This window comes from Bos mutus, chromosome 19 (assembly GCF_027580195.1).
Source record: "Bos mutus isolate GX-2022 chromosome 19, NWIPB_WYAK_1.1, whole genome shotgun sequence".
NCBI classification, from domain to species: domain Eukaryota; kingdom Metazoa; phylum Chordata; class Mammalia; order Artiodactyla; family Bovidae; genus Bos; species Bos mutus.
The window spans coordinates 29,362,498-29,377,578 of NC_091635.1; the positions used below are offsets into that span (position 1 = coordinate 29,362,498).

A 15,081-nucleotide genomic window follows, 5' to 3' on the forward strand; every position below is an offset into this window, starting at 1 on the left:
TATCTGCCACACTTAACCCCAGTTCTGCCTGGTTTTTGTACCCAAAGAATCCCCTTGCCTCAATAAACCCAAACTTTTCCAGATCAGGCTGACTTAGAAATTCTGGTCCTGGGGACCCTGCTCAACACGCCTGTGGAGTGAGAGGCAACAGGCACCTAGTCAGCATCTGCCCACATGCCTGTGAAAAAGTTGTGTTAGCACTCGGAGTCCTCCCCTGAAGGACAGGAGCCTAACTCAGTATTCTCTAGCTGCAAGCTAATGTACATTAAGCCTTTTTTCCCTGTTCTGTGTGACCTAGAAAGTCCTTTGTTCCTGGGCAAGGACCCAGTACATTTGGGGGAGAAGTTGCTGAAACTGTCTGGCTCCTGTTGAAATCTTAGCCGACCAGGTTGCAATCACTGTCATCTGACTCCCCTCCCTCTTAGAAAGTGTAATCTTTAGTTCCAGAAAAAGTTAGGTCACTGAAGCCTTTACAGATAGAGCCACGCTTGTTAGGAGAGTCTGTTCCTACTAAGCTTTTCATGCAAGCAGGATTCTCAGTTGGCACTGGCTGAGGCGAGGTTGATGTCTCTTGGTGCAGCAGAAACTGCTTGTTGCCTCTGATCAGACTGAGGTGGTACATGTAGTTCAGGCTGGGCCTGGGCAGAGGTGGTTGGGGTGGGAACAGTGGCTTGATTTTACTTAGCTGTTCCATCAGTGGGTTTTGTTTTTGTTGTTAGAATATATGCTTTTCTGAGGTTTGTATGTACTAACCATCACCCTTCCCCACATCACAGAATGTCACATTAAAGCCCAGGCAAATTCTACTCTTTCTGTTCATCTGTGTAGGGAACTCTCAACTTTGGTGGGATCAGGGTGGGCAACGGACCGACAGAGGAGGATGCTGAGATTATTCAGCATGACCAGCTCTCCACCCATTCAGAGGACGCAGAGGAGGTAAGATCAGTGGTGTGGGCTTCCTCTCCTCCCATCTCGGGTCAGCCCTAGTCTTGTGTTCCCAAGTGGCCTCACTCCTGTCTGCTCCTTGAAAGATGAAAATACTAATACTGAGCATCTGCCTGCCTTCTGAATCTCTTAGGGCCCCTCAGCTTTTTTCCAGTGGCCCCTGCTCTAAACTCCATGTGTTGCCTGCTGAGCCCGTAGTAATTTTGTTCTGTTGTCCGGCTTCTTGAGTTCTGCAATGCCTGCAGTAACCCTGTGCGTGAGTCAGTCACTGACCACTCTGCTCAGACTGAGGCAGAGCCAGCCCCAGTGCCCCAGCTCTGACAGCAGAAACCCGGCCAATTTTGGTGGCCCCTTCGTCCCTTGCCCTTTCTCAGACTGGTTCCCGTGTGAACCTCAATCAGTGGGTTTTTGAAGTCCTGTTCAACTAATGTGCTCTTATGGCAGACATGTTCCGTGAGCCTTTTAAAGGGGTTACTTGCCTACTTTTTAAAGGGAGGGTGAAGTCTGAACATGCTAGACTTTTCCTTAAACCACCACCTCCAAGCTCAGTTTTTTTTTAAATCAGTCTCCTTGCCTGACCGTTTGTACGACAAAGCCTCTGAGCTGAACTTTGAATCTCATCTATCCACTATATTCTTCTTAAAGCATAAAGAATAGGAGTTGGAGACCCAGGGGACTGAACTGTGCAGTATGACTGACCGCGTCTACCATGTGTATGACTTTTTTTAAATAGAAATGGCAAGGCTTGGGATGCCTTTTCAAAATAAGTACCAGCACTCCAAGCACTGCTGATCTTGCTTTCCATTTGTGCTGAGGAGGCCTGTCTCTAATATGTTAGAACATTTAACATTCGCGGTCCCCCACCCCCACCAAGCAGCAATGAGTAGCCTGGTGCTTATGACTTGTGACCTTGTGTGTGGTGTGGCTTCCCACTAAGTGTAAATTTGTGTTTTCAAGCCTACCGAGGATGAAGTGGTAAGAAACCAGATGGCTTTGGCTTCATGTTTATCTGGGGCTTCTCTTCCCATCCTTGTCATCACTCTGCTGTCCCTGCCGCATCCTGGGGCCCCACGTGACACCCGTGTACCCTGCATCTCACTGGCCATCTCTAACCAGTCTGTGAATCTGTGTTCTAAAAAAGCTCATCTCCATTAACTGCATCTCATGTCAGTCACCTCTGTCTCTGTTTCATTGACTTTGCTGATCTAATGCCTTGAGAATGGCTTTACAAGGAGCTGCAAGTAATGTCTGCACTGGCATTCTTGAAGTGACTCCCCTTGGGAGTTAAACCCTGTTGGCCTCTGCCTTCCTCTCTGTGATGCTATGATGGTCGCTCTGCCCTGGGGGTAACCATTTCCTCCTTGCTCCTCTGAGTGCTTATGGGAAAGCTCACCCTTCCTCCCTGAGATGCCGCCCACCTCTTCCTGCTGCCCTCATCGGCTTGATGATGCTTGGAGTGAGAATGCTGGACCTTTGCTGGGGGTCACCTTTACCTCCATGTGACCCAGTTAGAAGACAGACAGCTTTCAAAAGGGGGCTTTGCCTCTAGGATGCATCCCAGAAAAAAACAGTCCATCTGCATGCAAGGAGTTCATATTATCCCAGCCACACATAGAGAGTAACAGAGTAGAAAGTTGGCTAAATGTTCAGGCCACAGCCAGACTAGAAGGCCTTCTAGCTCGGCCCTGATTCGCTTAGCAGTATACACATTTTGAATTGGGTTTTTAATAGGCATTGCTGCACTGTTTGCATCTTCTCCCCAAATTTCTCTCTGAAATACCCAGACCTGTGACCCTTTCCCTTTTCTGGCTTTACTGGTGCTAAGTGGGCAGTGGGATGGGAATGGGAAAGGCTTTGCTATTCTATGTGAAAGCAGACAGTGCTCGGTCTTCCTGAAGGCTGGAGAGGTTCCTTGGCTGGTATCTGGGAGCTTCTGTTCCTCCAGACCACTCCTCTGTGCATTGCCGCAGGCTGAGCAGACCACTTCTCTGTGCATGGCCGCAGGCTGAGCCGCCTGGAAAGGCCAGGTGGGAGTGCGTCCGTGTCAGTGAGGAGCCCAGCCCTCTCCCAGTAAGGCTGTCTCCAGCACCAGTGCCTCCAGCTCAGTTCTTATATGTGGCCCTGTCCCAGGGGAGTGGACATGCAAACAAGATGGACTGGAATTCAGCCTTCCCAGTCTCTGGCCCCACCCCCGACTCCCTCAGAGATTGTTTCCCATAGCATCGTAAGTGGTGAGGACATTCAGATAACTGTCTCAGATATCTAAATACATCACAGGTAGAGGCAGCAGACCCTCTCTCTGGGGGCGCTCTGTCCAGCTGCAAACCAGAGCCCGGCCCCTCAGTTGTCTGGGAAATCTTTGAAGGCTGTGACCATTCAGCAAGGGTCAGTGGAACCTCTCCCTACTGTGTCACCTCACCAGATAACATTCATCCAACCCATTCGTTCAGTCACCCTCCATGTGCCAAGCACTCTGTTTAGCACTGCAGGAACTGAGAGAAGAAAAAAAACCAAGTCCTTGCCTTCAAGGAACTCCTAGACTAATTGAGGAGACAGTCTGGGTGACAGATGCTGTGATCAAGGTGTGCCCAGGGTGCTGTGGGAGCACAGGAAGAGGGCACCTGACAGAACTCTGGGGGGGTGGGGAAGAGGACCCCTAGAAAGGGTTCCCCAAGGGCATTATTGCTGAGGTTGGCCTGGTCCAGCCAGAGTCCTGTGTGGAGGGAGGGCCAGAGGGAACGCAGACCCATAGTATGTAGTTACCATAAAGACACATTTTGGGGATAAACAAGTTTTCAGCTTGCTGGAGCGCAGTCAGGAGTTGAGGGACTGGTGAGAAGTCAGACTAGAGGTGGCAGACAGCAGCCATAGTAGAGTATTAGGCAAGAAGGAGCGTCAGGGGCAGTGAAGCTGCAAGTAACCCAGTGTGTACCATTGCTGAATACCCTAGGGGAGAAGGGGAGAGGGTGTATTGTGTGTGGGGGGGCACAGCCTGAGAGGGGTCAGGAAAGACCAGGGAGGTCTGGAGGGAAGTCAGGCATTGGCAGTGGGAGTTGGGAAGGAAGGGAGCAATAAGAGATGGGGGACGGAAAAGCCGCAGTCCTCGGGCCTTCGTGAATGCAGGCAGTGGGAGTGAGTGAGAAGTCAGGCTCGACTTCCAGGTTCCGGTGCCTGGGGCGCTAGTTATGACCCCAGTTAGACACGGGATGAGGAGCAGAAGTAGGTCTGGAGGGTCAGAGAAGAGCAGTCAGTGAGTTCACTTTGGGTGGTGTGGAGTTTGAAGCACCTGTGGTGTGGCAGGAGATGTGGACTGCTGGTTGGAAACCCGCAACATGGAAGTAGAGGTGCCCATTGGGACCTCCTCCCAGGGTGGCCACTGAAGGCCTGAGTGGCAGTGCTACAGGAGAGAAAAACCAAGAGGAAGTGAGCGTGTCACGGAGAGGAGGAGCGCAAGGCAATGGTGGCAGATGCTGCAGAGGCTCAGTCACAGGATGTCTGTTAGACCTTGTGCCCGGGAGCTAAGGGGAGCAAGCCCGGGAGCTAAGGGGAGCAAGCCTGTGGAGCTAAGAGGGCGCAGCATGAGGAACAGGCATGGTGGGGCGGCCAGGAGGCGGGTAGAGGATTAGGGCGTCTGTGGTGGCTCCCAGTCGGTTGTAGCTGACTCACATGGGGCAGTGACAGACTCCCAACTGCTTGGCTGGTTTCTTACTTAATTCTCAGCCCACTTACTCTCTTCCGCACCCCACCCCCAGTATACAGGTGTGAAAACTTGCCCACGGTTACCGAGTAGGAAGTTGGGAATGAAAGAGAGAAAGCAAGGGTAACGCCTGGAGGAAAGCTTCCTCTTCCATCTCTCTAAGGCGCCCACAGTCACTGCTTTCACGGAGCTCTTAGTAAAGCCTTGCGCTCCATGGAGATGGGGACCCTGTCCTCCCCTGGAGCGTGGACTGGGGGGTGACAGCCAGCAGTGGTGGCAAAAAGCTCTTAACAACATTGTCAGGATTGGAGTAACTATGGTTACCCTAGTTTTCAGGGTAACTAGAAGACTTTGCAAGAGCCTATTTCAGAAGAAAAGCCCAGAAATACTCTTGGTATAGATAAGGGTGAGGGAAAATGAGGCGATTGCCAGAGATAGCGTGTTGGACCTGGCCCCCCTCGCCACTGGCCATGCTCGTGAGGCCTGGGCTGTTAGCGCTTCACCAGCCAGCCCAGCCCTCTTCTGCCCTCATGATGTTTCTCAAGGTAGTTCTTTCTGGTATCTTTTGGGGGTCAAGTCATGTGAATCTGGAAAGAAACTGGTGAAAAACGGACTCTGACCTGCAGGCAAGGCAGGCTTGGAAAGCCGATTTGGGCAGCGGCCCTCTGCTTACTGGGTCCGCTCTGGGCCCTGTCAGGAGGGGCTGCCTGCCTCCTGGCCTTCAGTGGCTGTGGCGCCACCTGGGAGAATGAGGCCCAGAAGCACACCTAGGGCTGGACCCTGAGCAGGCCTAACAGGAAGCTCCCCACAGCCCCTCCTCCTTATGCTGGAAATGATCTGTGACGTTGAAAGGAAAACCGGAAGAAAGGGAGCGTGAGGAAAACAGACCTAAAAGATAACCTTCATCACCTGCCCGAGTAGGAATTTGTAAAACTTTGCCAAAATGTCCCTGTGTGATCTTTTCAGAAGTCTCTAAAGTAGAAGGGAGTGACCCTGCTGCCCACATGTTGGGAAGATAAGAAGGGGCTGCGGAGGTTTAGTCTCCTCCAGGCAGTTTGCAGCCTGGTGGCCTGTCACCTGATGCGCATCCCAGGGAAGAGCCCTTCCTGCCCTCCTGGCTCTTTGAGAGCAGGGTGCTCTGCCCTCAGGCTCCACGAGGTGGAAGTCAAGCCGGAACAGAGCTGCCAGACAGCTCTTACCCCAATGTGCACCCCACTCCGGAGCTGACAGCCTAGTGGGGAGAAGAAGCATATGTGTTAAGAAGAGTCCCATTAAGATGTAGTTCATTACAGTGTAGTATTTTGAGGGGCGGGGGGGCCCAGCTGGGGGCCCAGCCAGGCAGGATTTCCGGGGGTGGCCCCACCGAAGTGTCCCCACCAGGAATTCAGCACCAGGGGCTCTGAGCCCAGGTAGCCATTCATGCCAGCACTCAGACTCCTGCACGCTCCCCTCCCCGCCTCATTTCTGCTGTCTGGTTTCCTCCCCTGACAGTTTGATTTTGGGGACACCATGGTGCACCAGGCCATCCACACCATCGAGTACTGCCTGGGCTGCATCTCCAACACCGCCTCCTACCTGCGGCTCTGGGCCCTCAGCCTCGCTCATGCACGTGAGTGTATTAATCTCGGGTCAGAAGCCATGTCTGTCCCTCTTGCTTGGGCACTCCCTCCACTGGGGGCTTAAAGAGAGTGGACATTACCTTAGGGCTCTGGAATTATGGACTCCCGAATCCCAGAGGAGTGACATCCCGCTGGGAGGATCCACGCTTTTGCCAGGTTAGCTGTTGAGGTCGCAGGAAGCCACGGGGCAGGGCATACTGCAGTGGGGAGATGGAGAGAGAGGTGCATGGCCTGCAGCACCCCCAGCCCGACTGAACCGATGTCCTGTCTCTCCCCATCCCCAGAGTTGTCCGAGGTGCTTTGGACCATGGTGATCCACATCGGCCTGAAGGTGAAGAGCCTGGCCGGGGGCTTGGCGCTGTTCTTCATCTTTGCCGCCTTCGCCACCCTGACTGTGGCCATCCTCCTGATCATGGAGGGCCTCTCAGCCTTTCTCCATGCGCTGCGGTTACACTGGTGAGGGGAAGAGGGGGCTGGGGCGGGAACGTGTCCTTAGCTGCACAGAGGGTGGTTTTACGCTGGTCCAAAATCTGAAGACGCTAGGAAGTGTCTGCTTGCACATCGTCATGCCCAAGGACATGCTTGGTGGTGAGCCCCAGGAAGTGTGCTCTGAACAGCACAGCTCACTCTCCCAGCCTCCAGGGAGGGGCCCTGGTGTGCTGTCAGTTGGGCGCCTGTGTTCAGCCTTCTTCAATGTCCTGATTATGGCTTCAGAGATCTTCTGGGGTCTTTGTTTGGGGTTTTGCACTGGCATTTAACTCTTTCCTGTCTTCCGAGCAATGAAAGCAGCTGTAGAATAGATTCTAAGGCCAGGGAGGCGCTGGAGCACACTCTGCCCGTGTCTTGTCCCCTTATCCTGTCATGGCTCCAGTGTCTTTAGGTAGGACCCTGGCAGCTCTGTGTGAGTAGGGGGATTCCTGTTCCAGAGCATGTTGCTCGGTACACTAAAGCCATCTCTTCAGAAGGGCAGGTTTTGGATTTGTTTGTTTTCTTTCTTGAATGTTGTCTGTGGCTCTTAATGGCTGTGGATGGAAGTGGCTCAGTCCTGCGGAGTGGAGAGCTGGGGTCTGGTCTGGACTGTGACTCCATGACTTCAGAGTAAGGTTGGCAGATTTAACAAATAAAATTACAGAGCCCTCAGTTAAATTTAGATTTCAGATAAACAATGAGCTTTTTTTCTTTTTTTTTTTTAGTATTTCCCAGATGTCCATGGGACATGTTTATATTGAAAACTGGCTGTACCGTACTTTATCTGACTACCTGACCTCAAACCCTGTCTCCTTAAATCTCCCTTTACATTGTGATTCTCTCTCTCTTTTGGGGTCCATCGGCTCTGGAAGCTTTAGACCTGAAGTGTGCACACACAGCTGTGCCAGTTTAGGGGCTCACAGACTCACTGCCCTTCCCTTTGGGCTCCCTAGACGAGATGATCTGTAGTGTTCATGATCTCAGGGTCAGGAGAGAGGGCTGTGACTTTCCATTGCTTCTCAAAACCTGAAGAAAACTGAAATCTGAACCTGAGAAACCTCTTCCCCACTCCCCTTATCTTTGTTTTTTTTCTCGCCTGACTTGTCTTCAGCTGAGCCTGCTCAAAGATTCCACCATTTGTTGTTCTGAATGACAGAGGGGAAGGTGAGGCGTGGGAGGGGGAGCCGTGGCCGGGACTGACTCTTCCCTCAAAAGCTCCTTTAGGAGAATTGGCGTCAGGACACCGTGCTTTCTGGGCCTGGTCCTCTCCTCCCCCACGTCCCCTCCCCGCCCAGCTGTTGTTTACTGGGAGCCAGGAGTCTGGCCCGGCCCAGTGGCCCGACTGCTGGCGCACTACCCGCTCTCAGCTTATCAGCACACGCTCACCCCAGCACACTTCCTCACCACCCAGTGCTGCCAGCCTGTGGTGACTCACTTGGTCTTACCCTCTTGGCTTCCTTCCTTTCCTATTCACTTCTCTGTCTCTTGAGCACTGGGCTCCAGGGAACAGTGACCAACCTACCTGGACTCAAGCCCGAGTAGGGAGCCCATTACCTACCCCCAGGTCAGCGGGGCGCAGTCAAGGAGCTGGGGCAGACCTGTCAGAGCAGTGAGCCAGGCCCACATGGAGCAGGGAGGGGCCGCCTGGGCCCGATGTCCAGGGTGAACTGTGGCGATTGGAGGTCATGCTTTGCTGCCAGAAGGATTCTTCTTCCTCAGACTCACCTGTGGGCTTCGAATGAAAGTCCTTATGAATGAGCCTGAGGAAGTAACAGGTGGCGAGTGAGCAGGCTTCAGAATCGGGTGACCCGAGTTTAAATTCCAGCTCTGCTGGCACTGGCTGGGCACCCCTGAGGACAGCCCTTGCCTCTCTGAACCTCACTTTCTCTCCTGTGAAAAGAGGATAATGTCCATGTGACAAGGTTGCTGCAGTTAAATAGGAAATAATGCACAGACCAAGTGACTGTCCTGGTGCCCTGGCGCATCAAACCTGAGGTCAAATGCAGATGGAGCTGCCCTGCGGAGAGGGCTGTGGCCCCTATAAGCTCTCTGCTTCAGTCTGTTAGAAGAGAGACCCAAGGGGAGGCACATGAGACCACTTGAATGCCTCCCAGACGTAGTTTGCAAGGAATAGGCTCATCAAACACTGTATCATACTTGCAGGGTGGTGGTGGTTTGGTAGTGGAAATTTTGGATAGGAAAGAGAAAAAACAGCAGTGAAAATTCCTTTGTGCAACTTTGAGAATCGCATCCCTGGAGGCCTTTGTTTTCCCCTGCCACTAGGAAGGAGTGAATGAAGCTGGTGCTCGTGCACCCCCTCCTGGCTGAGTGTGGACGTGCCCCGAGGATCTCCAGACTGCAGGCATTCTGAGTTATGACCATCCTGTGAGGGGTGGAAACAGCTGGGCCCGCTGAAAATGGCTGCAGGGACATTGCTGCAGTGTTTTCCTGGCTTCCAGCCTGGGCATCTTCATACCTGTCACTTTACCCCTAGTGTTCAGCTGGGCTTTCTTGATTCTGCTGCAAGGACTGCCCCATTACACAGGTTCTGGGTCTCTTTGGTGGGAACAAGAAGAAAACCATCTGACTTGATAACAAGGATAAACCTTGAGACTGAGGGTCATGTAGGGACATGAGGAGGTGAAGGACATGTGAAAACAGCAGGTGAATTCATGCACCCACGTGCTCATTCTGTCTCCTCCTGAGTTGCGTCTGTCTGTCTTTTCCCCCACCAACTGTGTGCAGCGTGGCCTTCGTGCCCACCATAATTAATGAAAGGTCTTTTCTTCCTCAGAAAAGGCAAAGGCAGGGGTGCGATTTGTGGTTTGAACTGTGGACACCAGATTGATGTTAATAGAAAACTTGTTGCCCCATGACCTACCTTCACAGGAACCTCATCCCTTCCTGCCTAGCAGGTTCCACATGCACACTCAGACGGGGGGCTAAAGGGGCAGATTTGGGGGCCAGTTTGTAAGGAATACAGTGGCACCACAGCCAGACACCGCGGTGGCTGAGGGAGTGGCTGCTCAGGAGAATGAACACCCCTGAAATGTAGTCCCCTGGGCTGACCTCACGGCCCCGCACGGGGGTCATCGGCTGGCTGTGTGCTGCAGGCCCAGCACTGCTCAGATCAGGACAGGACCATCTTTCTAAAACCGCCTCCCGTCGGCCACACCCCAGCAGGGAAGGCCCAGGCTTTCTCCTTTCATTCACTCAAGAAAACAAGATTTCTGTCACGTAGCAGGGGTGCTCTCTCCAGGGACTCCCCGTCAATCCTTCCGGGCCACTGGGTGGCCTTTGCCAGGTGTGGGAGCTGGCAGAGTGACAGAGCCCCGCCCGACTGCCCGAGGCTCTCCTCGAAGCTGCAGAGTTGGAGATGCATTTTAGTGGCCTGGGGCGTGGTAAGGCCCTGGAGGCGTCCCAAGCAGAGCCCCCCCCACCCCTGCCCCCGAGAAGGAAGGACTGACAGGGCAGCCAGCAAGGTCCCGCCGCGCCCCGGCACAGAGAACTTCATGTCTGTACTTTTTCAGGAAGCACACAGTTCCTGGCTGGGGCCGGGGGGTGCGGGGGAGAGACCAGCAAGGAAACTGCTTTTCAGCTTTGTACTGGGAGGTTGGGGCAAGCACGACCAAGAAGTGGAGCCACACTGGCCTTGAAATACCCACAATGTCCCCTTGGGCACCACCCTAAGTCCTTAAGTGGCAGCTAGTGGGCGAGGGGGACCGCCCATCCGCTCACACAGTAGAATGTGTGTGCCCCCCTCCCAGGCCTGGGTCCCGTGATACACATGAAGCAGGCAGGGTGATGGCAAGAGACCTCTGCTTCTGACCCATTGGGCCTGTGAACACATCTGCAGCTTCTCTGTTGAGCCAGTTTGGATCAGAACTGTTTGTGTGATGAGTCAGCCAGAGGTCAGATACCTCACAGACCCCAAGGTGACTTGCCCACGGTCTGGCTGTACATGGTTGAATGACATGAAATGCTGTTGCCTGTGCACGCACAGCCTACCCAGCATGGAGGATTCATCCTCAGAGCCAGGAAAAGCCGAAACCTACCCCCACCCCCATGGCATTCCTCAGAGGAGCTGTCTGGAGCTGGACCCTCATCATGGGGGTGTTGGGACATGGGGCTGAGACCTGCAACTGACTTCAGTTTGAAGCACCCCCTCCTGGATCCCGTGCTCTCTGAGGGGGCATGGCCGAGGCACTGACCGGCCTCCTCCAGGGGTCAGGAGGCTCTGGGGACCTTGGCGCAGCCCCTGGAATGTGGGATCAGGGTGAAGGGCTGCCTTTTCTTGTGCTCACATAGAAAATCCAGTTCCCCAGGGCTGAGGGGCCTCTGGGGACCTCTTAGGACCACAGCAGACAGTCCCCTTCCCACCTCCTTTTCACTGATTTCCTGCTTTGTCTTGGAGGGAGAATACCCTGGCGGAAGGCTGAATGAGAGGCAGGAAGGTGGAGAGTGTCTTGGTGCCCACTGCCCACAGCCTGCCTCAGCTCCGCGCGGCTCACTGCTGCAGGGATCCAGGCCACCAGGGTCACACAGCATTGAGTGGAAACTATTCCTCAGGGCAGCTCTCCTTGGCTTTTTTATCCTCTGAATCATGCATTTTTCTGCCCATATTTGGTGGTGATTTGGTCGCTGGGCAGCCATCCAGGGCGAGCTTGCAGCCGGGCCCTGCTTCCAGGCGTGGACGCCTTCCTGCCCCCTCAGAGCTCGAAGGGCCCAGGGAGACCATCAGGGCTGGATGCTGAGCTGCCGGGGAAGGGAGCTAAAGCTGTTTTTCCTTTCAGTCCCCAAGAGAAGAATTCTTTCTCAGATGTTTTTGTAGTTGGAGAATATTTTTGCCATTGCTTTGAGAAGACTTCCTCTCCTAACTTCCCCCTTTCCTGGGAATTTCCTCCCCTAAATCGAAAGCCTCCACTGTTCACTCGCAACCCTTGCTTCTCCTTCCTCCCCTGAGAAGAGATAAAAACAAGCGAACAGTGGTCCCTGCCAGGGTTCCTCACACAAGCTCACACCACTCCATGTGGGACACTTCCGTTGGAGATCCACACCAGGCCGTGCCAGGAGCGGGTGTTGGGGGACTCTTCCCCATCACTGTTAGAGGCTCAGGCCAACTGAAGGTTTTCTGCACCCAGCTTTCTGCAGAGTTTGGCATATACACATTTTCTGCTGAGCAGGACAGAGCAGGAACAGACCAAATCAACACATTGGTGTGGTGCGCCCTTGCTGAGGGCAGGCCCTGGGCATCACGGGCTGGAAGCAGGCTGAAGTCTGGGCTTCATGGGCAGCGGGGGCTTGAGGAACTTGAGGTTGGGACATCTTTCTGTAGAGTCCCAAAGTTTTTGTGGAATGACACTCTCTTCTTCCCATTCTCCAGGGTGGAGTTCCAGAACAAGTTCTACAGCGGGACTGGCTTCAAGTTCCTGCCTTTCTCCTTTGAGCACATCCGGGAAGGGAAGTTTGATGACTGAGCCCCCAAGGGGCTGTGTTCCCGGCTGCCCTCTGCTCCCCGCCACGGTGGTTAGCTGTGCTCCGCTTGCCTGCTGGTTGTGATCCCTGGGTGTCAGGGCACCTGTGTCATCCCCATCCCCTACCCCCAGCCACCTGTGAGGCATTTAGCTCGATCCAGGTCCCCCAGCTCCCCTTGGTTCCCCGCCACCCGCAGCTTGGTGTGTGGTAGTGTAGTGGTATTCTAGAGAAGCTACACCCTGACGGTCACTCACACCCACTCACCCTGGGCACCCAGCCTGCCCTCCCAGCCTCTGTCTCACTCTTTCTTTGCCCCCCTGGTGGTGAACGCATTTGTGCATTTACACGAGAGCCAAGAGCACTTAGAGGGGGGCCCTCCACCGTCCACACCCAGACTTTGAGCCCCTGCTCCTGCCATTCTCTTTCCTGGCTGGGGGTGGGGTCCTCTTTAACACTCCCCACTCTTAGATTAGCAGCAAGGGGTCCAGGGAGATGGTGTTTTTGTCCTCCATCCATTCGCTCTGATCTTCAGTGCTTGTCCATCAGGAATTCAGCTCAACCCAGCTGCGCCAGCAAGCGTGGCTTCTCCCTGGCAGCCCAGAGTGTCCGTAGATATCCCACACCACCTTCCTAAGCGCACCCTGAACTCACACCTTCCCCTCCTCCCTCCCAGATTCCCCTTTTAGCACCCAGCATAACCTGCACAGTTGGGAGAACCCAAGACAGAGGTCCTGACTGGCTCCCTTGGTTGGCTGAGTCTCAGGCCGTGCTTGGGCCCTGCCACAAGCACCCCTCTGCACAGAGGTTCCAGACTGATGCCCTTTCCTGGTGCAGATGGGAGACCTTGCTCACCCCCAATTATGAGTCTCAGAATTGTAGTCATCAAGGCGTTTCTGCCTGCTCTGCCCACCAGTGCCCCTCCCTACCTCCCTGACAACCCCACGTCCAGTGAGTGAGTCCTAGGCGGGAAGGTCGATGGCATTTACCATTTATTTGCTGGTTGGAGGCAGCTGGCAGGGCTGCCAGTGCATGTGGCTGAGAGCAGCATGGCCCTGAGCACTACCTCTCCTACCTCCCCCTCACCTTATCTCAAGTCTCCGCCACAGCAGGAGACGGATCTTGGGGCCTTTTAATCATGTGTTGGCATGGCAGCCCTGGGCGCTTTAGCTAAATTGATCCGCAGACCTTCAGTGATGGAGAGGACCCCCTAAATTGGTCAGCCCCACACACATACACTTGTCTAAGGGAGCTGCTTGGAGCTGCTCAGTGACTCCCCAGGCTGTCTGCCCCACCCCAGCTTCACCCTGCGCCAGCCAGTGTGACCTGACCCAGCCCGTGTGCAGAGCCCCTCCTGTCTGGCCCCTGTGGTTCACATGATGACCTTTGCTCTGTGGACAGAGGGGTTAGAAGCAGAGTTCTGTATCAGGAATCCTGCCAAGGTCCCTCTGTTCAGACATGCCTGTGCTGAATAAAGTGTGTTTGACTCGATCAGGGAGGCTGCCCGTCTGTGTGCCCATGGCTCCCGTGTCACTCAACCCTCTTGAGTCCACTAGTATCTTACCCCCTCCACTTCCCTTGGCCAGCATTGCTGCTTTTTCTGTGATCCAAGGCCACAGCTGCGGTGGCCCTGGCCAGGCAGTTTGTGAAATTCTCACCTTATCTCAAGTTTCCCAGGGGCCTTCCCACTCCCCCATCCCACCCTCCCTGAGCCAAGGCAGCTTTGCAGACACCACCCATATAGGGGAGGGGCTTGGGGTCCCATCACCACCCCCTTTTCTGCACCACACACCCAAACAGCCTGGGGAGGAGGGGGAGCAGGGGCCTGGGTGTCTGCCCACCCTCCTCTCCGGAGCTCTGCTATGAGCATGCTCTCCAGGGCTCAACTGCCTGGCTATTTTTAGCCCTGATTGCCTTTGGCCTTGGTGTAGGTGGAACTCTGCTGGGGGGTTGGTTCCTCAGGGCAGCTGGAGAATTCGAGGTGCTGAGGCAGGCAGCCCAAGGGCCAACAGGCTGTCCCGGCTGGCGGGGTGGGCAGGGCGGGCGCCTTCTCCCTCCTCACAGCCATGTAAGGCGACCACATTCTTTCTCAGCCCGCCCTCTCCATTCCTGCCTTCTCAAACCTCTAGGGGATGGGCTGCCCAGGAATGTGAGCACCAGGTTGACAACTGCTGCTGCTCCAGGAGGGGCAGGAACACCCTGTTCATGCCATGCTCCTCAAACCATCTCGTCTCTGACAAGCCACCTGCCCTGGAACAGGCCTGGGCTCAACACCCAGCATCTGCTCCTCAGAAAGTTGAGAGGGACCATTCAGGTAAATGAGCTCTTTTAACCTCCACTCTGCTACTGACTCAAAGAGGGAGGCCTAGTGAGAATAGATACTTGGAGTTAATGGAATAGAGCTGAGAGTTCAGAAACAGCCTAACAGGTATAGTCAGCTGGTTTTCCACACAGGGCCCAAGATAATTCAATGGATAAACAACAGTCCTTTCAACAGACGGTGTTGGTACAGCTGGGTGAAAGTGAAAGTCGCTCAGTAGTGTCCGACTGTTTGCGACCCCATGGACTATACAGTCCATGGAATTCTCCAGGCCAGAATACTATCCACACATGACAAATTGGGACTGCGACTCACCATATACAAAAATTAACTCAAAATGGATCATCGACCTAAATGTAAGTGAAATTTTAGAGGAGATCATAGGAGTACCTCTTCCTGACCCTGGGTTAGGCAGTGGTTTTTAGAAATGGCATTAGAAGCACAAATGATAAAAAGATAAAAGATAAGTTGGGTTTTAGCAAAAATTAAAAAACGTTAGTGCTTTGAAGGACAGGGTCAAGGCACCCCTCGTGGTGGGAGAAAATATTTGCAAAGCATAT

General features: G+C 54.0%; 1 protein-coding gene across 4 annotated transcripts in view; it reads left to right on the top strand.

Moving 5' to 3' along the window:
• The window catches only part of ATP6V0A1 (ATPase H+ transporting V0 subunit a1), a 55,436-nt gene extending 41,744 nt beyond the window's left edge, over positions 1-13,692 (top strand). For all 4 annotated transcript variants that reach the window (XM_070389860.1, XM_070389859.1, XM_070389861.1 and 1 more), the window contains exons 18-21: positions 829-936; positions 6,134-6,251; positions 6,546-6,717; positions 12,113-13,692. In XM_070389860.1, coding sequence (XP_070245961.1) covers positions 829-936; positions 6,134-6,251; positions 6,546-6,717; positions 12,113-12,206 — 492 coding nt within the window. In that variant the 3' untranslated portion in view covers positions 12,207-13,692. The remainder of the gene's footprint in view (positions 1-828; positions 937-6,133; positions 6,252-6,545; positions 6,718-12,112) is intronic.
• The last annotated feature ends 1,389 nt before the right edge of the window (positions 13,693-15,081 follow it).